This window comes from Mobula hypostoma, chromosome 22 (genome assembly GCF_963921235.1).
Source record: "Mobula hypostoma chromosome 22, sMobHyp1.1, whole genome shotgun sequence".
Classification (NCBI taxonomy): domain Eukaryota; kingdom Metazoa; phylum Chordata; class Chondrichthyes; order Myliobatiformes; family Myliobatidae; genus Mobula; species Mobula hypostoma.
In genome coordinates this window covers 39,604,267-39,615,330 of record NC_086118.1, presented here as the reverse complement: position 1 = coordinate 39,615,330, position 11,064 = coordinate 39,604,267, and the positions used below count along the sequence as shown (strand labels likewise).

General features: G+C 40.0%; 1 protein-coding gene across 1 annotated transcript; it reads left to right on the top strand.

Annotated features, from left to right (window-relative positions):
• Positions 1-2,740: 2,740 nt before the first annotated feature.
• On the top strand, positions 2,741-9,739 carry cbx4 (chromobox homolog 4 (Pc class homolog, Drosophila)). Its single transcript, XM_063030800.1, has 5 exons — positions 2,741-3,035; positions 3,147-3,190; positions 3,537-3,602; positions 6,163-6,229; positions 7,608-9,739. Exons 1-5 carry the CDS (start codon positions 2,967-2,969, stop codon positions 8,991-8,993), a joined length of 1,632 nt encoding a protein of 543 aa, XP_062886870.1. The 5' UTR covers positions 2,741-2,966; the 3' UTR covers positions 8,994-9,739.
• Positions 9,740-11,064: the final 1,325 nt, after the last annotated feature.

Sequence of the window (11,064 nt, the reverse complement as noted above, 5' to 3'; positions counted from 1 at the left end):
GCAACTTTGAAACAATATCATTTAACCCAATGAGCTATGTTTGAATTGTACACATCTAGGTTGAAATTATGCACACTTGTTTTGCCAATTATAAATATCTTGATTTCAAATACCATAAGTAATATTTCTATTTGTCTAATTACAGTGTAACAAACTAATGCAGACCAAGACCATGTTATTGTTCCTGAACTTTCTAGTTCTGTAATGTGTTCTAATGTATTGTGTTAAGGTATACAGACACTTTCTGAAAGATTGCAAGGGCTAATATGCAAAGTTGCCTCTAATCACAATGTTTTAGATGAACTCCCATATCCAATGTTCCCATTTCAAACATGTTGAATGTAAATATTCCCAATGGAATCCTTGTTTATGAACTTGAAATATCAAATTCAGTAGCATTCCAGAATGGTGCATCCAGCCAATATGTGTACATTAATTCTCAGAAGGAAAAAAACATCTTTGTTCCTTCTCTTCTATTGTTAAGATATATGCACCTAAAACAAAGTTATGCTATTGTCAGAGTTCTGTTGACAAACTGCTCCCTTGCTGTTGCTAATAACTTAAAAATGACGGAGGATGGTTTGTATTTACACCAAAACAGGTATTTACCTACATCATGTAACTGCCTTGAGAAAAACTGGACTGTTTGTTTTGAAATGAATCTACATTTATTTATGAATAGTCAGGCTATGTTTACAATACCTCTGCCAAGTTTGACATGCTGAGTATTTTATAATAGATTCAGCAAACTAAATTGCTCTGTTACTCTACTGCAATGTTCTCTTGCTCAATTCTTTATGTAAGGCAGAGAAATATAAAATGTCATGAATACCATTTAACCCATTTATATTTGAACAGGGACACCTGTAATCAATGGTAAAAGATTGATTTTGTGGTACATTTTTGGGCCCCTATACTGTTCTGATGCCAAGAGTTGCTGACCATTAATGGTAATCTACTTGTACTGGATATGTCTGGGGATTTTTGACATTGTATTCGTTTTTATAATTGTATTGAAACCCAGCGTTTTAGTTCCAACGCTCCCAGACTGATGATCCATACACCCCCTGAAGGCCAACAGTAACAGGCTACAAGAAACTGAGTATTTTTTTAGTCGAAGCTCCGCCTGGGGTTTCTGACGGTTCAAGTGGAATACCAATATTCTCAAATCGTGTGCAATGTCAGTGGAATGATTGCAGGACTTGGACACTGCGTAGCTTAGATAAGTACTATCAAAATCGCACGGTTCAACCTACTCGGAGCCAAATAACAACGTGTCAACCGTGCTGACAACTGCCATTTCCCTTCATCACGTAGCAATCTTGGCATTTTCTTCCGAATGTAATAATCCATTGCTAATAAAAGCGTCATATTCGGTTGAGATGTGGACGCCAGAAATAAAGATTTGTTACATGCATGCATTCTCTGTTTTGATACACAAATAATGTGGCTGTTTCATTCAATATTTTAAAGTATTTTAATAAGCTGTGTCGAGCATATGCAACAGTAGTTGTACATTTCGTCCGTGACCAGTTATCCTAATATGGGCATCCTGTGTCAGGAGCATTTTGAGCGTTGATAATCTCGAGTGAAGAGCGAGGGTAAGGGGCGGGGGGAGGGAGGATGGGTTGCGCTGCGCTTTTTTTGCATCGACTTGGACGTCATTTTCACACGTCCTGTTTCATCTTCTTCCATTTCTAATTGTAATCAATTGATTTTTTTTTCTCTTAGTTTTCAATTTTAAAATTAACCACCCAGATAGATGGACCTCTTGGAAGTTGCGAGATTATCAGTTGTCTTGGGTCATCTGTTCCAACTGAATTCCCACAGAAAGCTTCCATCTCTCTTTTGTGACCGATTGTAGGGCAATTGCGTAGACAATTGATGTGCCGTGATGCTATCTCTACATCTTACCTACACTAGTTGGAAATACAAGCCCGTGGACATCAAAGGAAACATATCACCGCGGTATTGTGTTCTGAGGGCTCTCCTATTTTGAGCACCGAGTGTTGGCTGAGTTACAGCTGGAAATTGGCATTGGGCAACCAGGAGCCATGGTTGCTCTTTGAGCAAGAATATTGTATACCCGTTTCGAAGCTCCCATTATGTAACTCTTCACCATAACACTACAGTGAGGCATTAGATTATTGACCAACAGGACAGCACGATGCCATAAACATTATGTTGCCATGATAGTGCATCGCCCGTGCTCAATGTGGAGAGGGGGAGGGCGGTGATCAAGCTGGTTAGCGGTAATGCGTAGTTGGCAGATTGTAAGCACAATAAAGGACATTTGAATCACTGTTATTAATCTGCTGGTAGATGGAATGAAATAAAACAGCGAGGCGCTTTGATGCATGTCATAAATGAAGCAGGTTTCTCGAAGAACGCAAGACATTACTAGCTCGATGCAGAGCCAATTAGAAGAGGACACGAAAGGCATTTGCACCTCGCAGTGGAACGAAACTGCGAACCCGGGGAATTACATTGTTTAGATGCGATGGAATAGTCACAATTGGAAGAGAAAGAGGGTGGGGGAGAAAAGCACGGTCTTCTGGCGTTCATTTTCGTGTCATTCTTTCTGAATTTGGGGGAAAATAATTTATCTTTCTGCTATTACCATACAAGGCTGCGTCTTGCCCGTATTTGGTGCTGTAGTTAGATTCTCCGACCTCAGGCGGGGCTGCATTGATTGACAGCTCCAGCTCCTGACGCCACAGCGTTGTGTTGCTGCGTTTTTTTGCGTTGCCGGCTCTGCAGCAGAGAGAGAGGGAGAGGGATAGAGCAGAGAGATCTCTGACTGCCGAGTCAGGATCCAAGAGGACGGAAAAGCCCGTTCGGAAAGCGAGGCAAAGGCACAGCAGGGAAAGTGAAGCGGGGGTTGTCGACAGGCGGAGAGCGCCCCGGAGCAGCGAAACACAGCGCACTGAAGGTCGAGCGGCGTCCGTCCAGCTCCTCGCATCGATATGGAGTTGCCAGCCGCAGGGGAGCACGTATTTGCCGTGGAGAGCATCGAGAAAAAGCGCATCAGGAAGGTAAATTTGACCAGCTCTAGTTTACCCCTCCGCTAATTCCGCCACGTTATTGATCAGTAATAGGGCTGTCTCTCCTTCCCTATGACGAACACTGTCTTTATTTCGCCACAGGGTAGAGTCGAATACCTGGTGAAATGGAGGGGATGGTCTCCCAAGTGAGTCCCATTTTGCATGTTTTTTTAACAGATAAACTACAGCGTGTGCGCGTTCGGGTGGGTGGGTGTGGATGGTGGAAGAATTTTGTAGATCACAGACATTTCCCTCCTTACTAATGCCAACTGTGAGTTGTTAGTAGATAACCAATGTAACAAAAAAAATGGCCAATGAGAGTCCTGGAATGTCTTAATGGACTGTGAAACAGATATGATAGTGTGTGAATGGAGTGAAAATGGCCTCTCTTATACACTGCTTGAATAGCAGCAATAGGTGGCTTTATTTTTTTTTCCCCGCTTGTGAAATTGTGAGAGGTTTTGACTTGACCTGCTGGTGTCTTCTCTGCAGATACAACACGTGGGAGCCAGAAGAGAATATCCTGGATCCTCGGCTGCTCCTGGCTTTTCAGCACAGGTAAATAAATGAGGAGGGAAGGACGCACAACTAGTACTCGGCCGCAAGAAATACTGTATATATATATTTTTTTTAAAAAGGCCGAAGAATAAAGGGGGTCAGAAACGAGAGCTTTCGAAATTAGAGGGCCTAGAGAAACCAGAGTGGTCAGCTTCAGTCTTGCGGTGTAGGATGTGAGCGGAACAGCTGGAAAGTCTGGGAGGTTAGCGAAACCCCGAAACTAAATATTCCAAGTTAGGATGGCCCTTCTAAAGAGGGGAGTGCGTAGAGCGGGATCCAGTGTCAGCGGGTGACATTACTATTTCTTGCCATTAATAGAGGCACGATTGTGACAAAAAAATAATAACAGTCAAACTCGGGAATACATTTAAAATTTTTTTTAAAACTCTCAGTAACTACTGCAATAGTGATGTAACTGCTGGTGCGATGTTGCAGATCGAAGCTAGATGGTGCATTTACCTCCTAAGTGAGTCTGGTGTAGGGGACTGTGCCGTCAGATCTCGAAACGTCGTTCCAACGACTATCTGCGATGTTCCTATTTCAGAGGCTCCTCTGCACGTCTCTCTCTCTCTCTCTCTCGTGCACCTGCTGGCACACAAGTGTGGTTTTAAAGGGGCAACGCTAAATTAACCATCCTTGTAACCTCAAAAAATAGCAAGGGCGCGCAGAGTTGCATATCCTTTTTAATTAGGTACATGATAATCGATCCGAGTGGTTAGTGGCTCACGGGGTTGCCATAGCTGCCTGCAATCATGTGAATAAATACAGTGGACTCATGCTGCGTGTAACTGGGTGGGAGGGACGGAAAGTTGCTTACAAACAGGCCAGGATTAATTGGGCAGTCAATAACGATTTGCTTTAAAAATAATGTATTCTTGCATTTAGTAGAAGCTGACTGCATTATTTTTCTTTTACATGCAATTAGAAAGACCACCGCAAACGGGTCAAGGATTGCAAGACAGTATCCCATTTCTACCTGCTGTCAGTTGTCAATTGATGACTATTAGTGGATCTGTGACCTTTTGCAGCTTTTGACTGCTGCAAGAGCACACCAGTAGACACATAACCCCAGATACAGTAAATCCTGTGCTTGATCTGTAAAATAAAAGTAGAATGATAAGTTTATACTTTGAAGCAATGATTACTAAAGTTCTTAAGCAGTGGTCTTTGATTAGTTGCATTATAGGAAATATGCTTTGATTAACAAAGCATTTAAATTAATTCCGAACTCCACTTTTTAAATTAATTCAAAACTATTTAAATTAAATTAATTCAGAACTCCACTTTGATCTAATACAAAGCATCCCATTCATATACAACAGGAATACAGTTATAAAAATAAATTGATGCATGTTAATTTGAGTAATTATCTACCCACTTAATAGCAACTAGAAATGCTATTTGTCTGCTGTACATGCTTCAGACAAAATGCTTGTAAACAATAAGATGAGCCAAAGGGTAAGGAGGAAACAGTTTCCTTGGGCTATGGATGACATTTTTGTATGTGTACATGTCATTAAAGTAGAAAAACAAGCATTAACAATGCATAAAATATTTTAGGGATCATTTTGCTCACCTTTTGACTGGGCATGTTTTCCACTGAGAGCTATCTAAACTCTGCTGACTAGACTCTGGCACTTTCGAGGGGAAGTTACCATTGGTATTCTATTTATATATAAAGTTTGGAAAATGGGAATATAATAAATCAGAATATAAACAGTAAATTGGTTTATCTTCCCAGTCTGGATAGGTATTGGAACATGTAAAACTGATCTGCATGTGGTATTCCATTGGGATGGTCATTTTAGGACCTAGTCTGGCCATAAAATCGTGCTTCTTCTTCGAACCTTGAGCTGGTGTTTGTTGAGAAGGGAAGCAGGTTGAAACCGTGTTGAACAAAGTTAGTGCCAGTCGTGCTCAAAGTCACATGTTAATGGAGTCTAAGTACTCTAAAATTATCCTCTGCCCTAAATCTTGATAATTGATTCCCAAGTATGTAATAGACTATTTGGAACATGTGTGCACCAGAATAACTTTTCCCTGTGAAGTTAGATTTACTGGACCTTGCTTCAAAGGCCATTGCTTCTGAAATTGGAAGCAATTTTTCTTTAGATTTTCCAAATATTTCAGATCATAACTGGAAATGGAAATGACAGTCATTGAAAAGGTTTCAACACTATGGGGTTTCAAAGTATTAAAACTGTGTTTTGTGCAGCTACTTGTTTAAGTTGAAAATGTTGTTTAATAGAGAAGATTGCATTCATCCAAGTATAAATTTAAACTACCCATTCACCAAGAAAATCCAAAACCTTATTGCTAATAACATATCCGTGATGTTTAGGCTTTCAGTAGGGAGGGAGATGTCAACACCTGTAGTGGCTATTTTTATTTTTCTTTTAGTTAAAGAGATTGTTGGTCATATCATAATGTTTCAGGTTAAACTCTGTGTATAATGCATCCAAGGGTATAAAATCTGTTCAGAAGTGTGGATAGAAATTACTTCTAAAACTGATTAGTAAATGATTTTCATGCTTACCATGTCTTTAATCATTGATTGCAGAGAAAGACAAGAGCAGACAATGGGTTATCGTAAACGAGGACCCAAGCCCAAACACCTACTGGTTCAGGTAATGTTACCTATCAAGTATAGACCTGATTAGATAAATACAGGATGAGCAGTCAAATGCCATCTGTTTCTGAGTTGTTCTGTTGGACACAGTTCGATTAATATTTAATATATGTCAAACTGCAGTATGCACACCTGCTTAGAATAGGTTTCCTCCGGTGTTCCAAAGACGTGTGGGTTAGTAGATTAATTGGTCACATGGCTGTAATTGGGCAGCACGGGTTTGCTAAGCTGGAAGGGCCTGTAAGCATTCTGTATCTCTGAATAAGATAAATAATAGTCAGATGTGTTAGTTCAGAGTAAAAGTTATTAGCAGTACATACATGTTCAGTGTCAGTGTAATGTTGTAAAATAACACTAACATGGAGCCTGGAGCTTGTTGTTGATACAAAAATAGATCCAAGAAAATAGACGGTAAATTTGAGTATAAAATCATTTAGTTTCCTATTTCTTTGATAATATGATTAACTCTAAAGGTGAAGTGAGGCAAATGTTTTTGAATACTTCTTGGATATACTTCTATATAATTTCTAAATGAATTAGCAATAGGTAATTGTGTAATATAATGTAATACACTTCAAAGTAATAAAGAATATATCCAGACTGTATAGATTGATTTAAATCAATATGCATGCCGCAAGCAAAGCTTGCAGAGTTTACCTACTCTAATTACTGGTGGTAATGAGCTTCATTCTTGAACAGCTGTACTGCTGGGTGTGGCTTTGCAGGATTAGATGTATTTATGATGATAGTTTGGTGATGTACACTGAGGCAAGATAAAGTGCAGTTTGGAGGGGGGCCTTCAGATGGTGGCGACTACATGTGTCTACCATACTTGTCCATCTGGTCATGGCAGCTGAGGGATTGTCGAGCAAAACCGAAGGAGAAGAGTTGTTGCTGTCCAAAGCAGTATTTGTAATAAATAACCAAACCTCCATTCATACTCTGGCATGAACCTCTAAGATTTGGTGATAATCTATGGTTATCAGTTCTCAGAAATTGATTAATTTGTGAGAATTGTTGGGATTTTGAGGAGACGAATGAGTGCCTAAAGCATTGACTAGAAGTGATCCAGTAATACATTATTCATGAGCCACCACTGGGTTCCTCCCACTGTATAGATTAGATTGAAAATGGATTAGAAGCATGTTCCATTGTGCTGCAGATGGAACATGAGTAGTGAGAGGCAAGTCGAATGACTAGAGAGACAAAACCATATGCCTGTAATAGGTGGACCTTGATGGAAACATACAACTTCACACTTTTCAGCATAGAAGGAGCCATTCTACAGATTTAAGTCATTACCTTGCCTTATAATTCATGGATTATAGATTTTTGAAATCTAAATAATACTGATGTATTTATTCCCTTATTTTCAGCTACCAGCCTTTGCTCGACGTTCAAATGTCCCTTCAGAGTTACAGGATACTTATGTGGAAGATGAACGATCAAAGAGTGAGATCCAGCAACAGCCTATCAAACGTCAATATCAATTGAACAGCAAAAAGCTTCATCAGTACAAGCCCTGTAACACGGAGGAGCAACGTCAACATCAAGTTACTAAACATTATTACCAACTCAACAGCAAGAAACATCATCATTATCAACCAGATATTATGTACCCCAGTCAGCAAGCTGACTGTCACAGGAGTGAAACTGAACTAAACCAGGAGCAGCACCAGCCCATTCAGGAACAAGAAACACTACATAGTTTTATTAAGAGTGGAAGTCATACTCGTGTTGGAGGCGTGGAGAAGCCAGTGATCAAGGAAATGGATTCGAAGTCGGGAAGTGGGCCAGAAATAGCCAAGGAAAGTGTAAAACACAATGGCATCAATGGGAGAATGAAGATAGTGAAAAATAAAAATAAAAATGGTAGAATTGTGATAGTTATGAGCAAGTATATGGATAGTGGGATACAGTCAGCGAAAGATAAACATGGTAAGAATGGGGATGGAGGGAATGAGTCAGTGGCAAGCAAAACTGGAGAGCGAGAACTATGGATAGTCAAAAATGGCCATGGCAAAACTGCCGTGGCAGAGGAGAAAGTAGAGAAGGTTAAGGATAATATTGCAAATGGGAGGGAAGAGGTAACAAAGACTCCCAATGTAAACAAAAAGGCAGAGAGTGAAAAAGATGGTTGTGTTTCATCGGTGGTGGTGAAAGAGACAGCAGTTTCAGCTCAAGGTAAAAGTTTGAATGGGGAGGTATGTGGCACAGAAAGAAATGAAACAGCAAGTAAGAAAGAGGGGAGAATGCAAAAGGAACAGTACCCCTTGGAGCAGGAGCAGTGTAACAAACCAAATACAATGCGATGGTCCTGTGATTCAGAAGTCCCTAATAGGGATAGGCTTTACTCCAATCTACCCCATTCTAGAAAGCGGTATCTGTCAGAACCCATCGTGGACAATGAGGCCAAAAAACCAATGACATGTAGAAGCATCAGTGTCCCAGGCAGTGCGGTCCAGCTGGAGCAAGAAGACCTAATGGAGGCAGATGCAGTCGATTGCTATCGAAATGTGGGAATCGATGGCATTTTGGACTCAAATCCTGAACAGCCCATTGATCTGAGCTGCGTCAAGTCCAGGCCAGTGCCTGAGAAGGCAACAGCACAGCAGGTGGAGGTTGGGGAGAAAGAAGAATCAGTGAAAGGTGATCAGCAATATCCCTGGACTGGACTCAAACCTTATCTTGGAAATCTGATTATCACAGATGTCACAGCAAACTGCCTCACAGTTACATTTAAGGAATATGTAACTGTGTGAAGGAGACTTAATTCAGTCCAAGAATTCATGTAGAATAAAGCATAAATCATTAGAGTCAATGCACTCTTTATCCCAAATCTTCATTCTTTAAACTGAACAGCTTATATGTATGAAAATGTATTTATAAATAGGCACATTTAATAAGTAGAAATATGTTTCTGAAGCCAGACTGGAAGACTGGCAATAAAGGGCACTCGAACCTGCTTTCTTAAATTTGGATTTTTAATTTTTTTAAGCAAAAATTTATGATCTAACACTTATTTACTAAAACCATATTAAAAATGTTTGATACTTTATTTCTTTTTTTAATTATCGATGATTAATATTTGTGATAATATGTGTGCTATTTAAATGTGCAGATGCCTTGTACTTCCTGTCTGATATTTCCAAGGCTAATGAGCTTGTGCTGCTATTATAAATTTGTATTTTTTTTGTGCTTGAATGTAAATATGTGAAAACGCTTTTAAGGAAACGTATTCACTGTTGCAATAGGGCGACAGTTAGTAATATAAAGGATGAATGTTGATGTTTTGTATCCAAGGCACGCCATTTTTGATCTGGCGTTTATTACTACCAGCTGAACAGTGAATAGAAATTCTAAGAAACGAACTTGAGTCATATTACTAATTTGTGGCGCTCATTGTAAAATTAATATGCAGTCGTTGTGAAGTTACTCTCCCCAAGTACATTGGTACTGTTTTTAAGTGAGTAAAATGATGAATCTCTGGAGCTGCCTTTGAAATCTTACTGCACATTTCAGAGTCACATTCTATTCTATGTGTAGCTGTGGTTACCAGCTGGCGTCATTTCACGGAAACCACAGTTTTATTTGTGTCACATTGACAAACGGTGCAGATTAAAATAGTCAAGGAGGCAACATCCTGTGACTTGATTGAAATAACTGTACTTCAAAGTATCGTTGGTCTTCAGATATCTGACCCAGAAATGCTTCTTCACGGAGTCAGTCATCAAAGTGATTGTAACTCTCTGAGCCGACCTCTCAAAGTATTTATCTGGAAATGCAATCACGAACGAGACTTGACTTCCATAATACGACGCGAGCTAGTCGTTTATCTCGCCGATCGTGAAACAAAATGATCCAGAATAACTACAAATCCAGGTGTAGAAGGGTTTTGGTTAGCTTCCTGGAGTAAGCATTTGGTTTTACGATTTTAATTTTAAAGTGTCATGATGCATACTGCAATTAAGATCATTGTCATAGTTGGAATCTGAAGAATGCGGCGATCTGCAGTTACTGGACGGATTTAGGAACTGAAATGCGAAACAAAATTCAGGCGCCATCTCAAAAAGACTTAAAAAAGTAATTGACTTCTCCAGCTTGGGAAGAAAGATGGTGATTTGTAACGGATGCTGTATAACCCTTACAGATAAACGTGGATAGTTGCCTTCAAATGAATAGACTTTGGCTAGATGTTCTAAAATCCGCCGAAAACAGATGCATGCTAGTTATTCGAGTAAATGGCTGATTTGTTAATTCCATAGAAAAGTTCATTGTGCAGTCGTCCAGTATATGGATGATAACTGACCCCTGAAGCAACAAGTACGATTTGTTTTTTGTCACTTGTCTCCAATTAATTGTCAGCTCGGCCTTTCTTTGATGAGTAGGGGGTAGAGGTCGGATGTTGGTGACGCGAATACCGAGCGTGTCTTCAACAATATGTAACTACACGTGCTTGGAAGTTCCCTAGTCCGGCTGTAGCCAACTTGTGTCGAGATCTTCTGCTCTTGGAAGGCGAGCGTGCTTTCCCTATTACGCAGTTGGAAGATACCTGGATTTTGGAATTTTAGTCTGGGGAGACGGTGTTGGGGTTACTATACCGAAAACTGGACCAACGTATAGAGTTTCAGCCAGCACCATTGCCTAGCAAAACACACTTCAAATAAATTTATAGCGACCATACTGTACACAGACCCAAGGAAGCAGGGCAAGAAGATTTTCAAACCCCGACAGACGCCACCATCACGTTTACGATGTAGGCCCTATTTTCAAATTGTCTTTCGTGAATCCTTGGAAGTGTGCTGAGGGGGTGTGATGGCAACCGTTATAAAT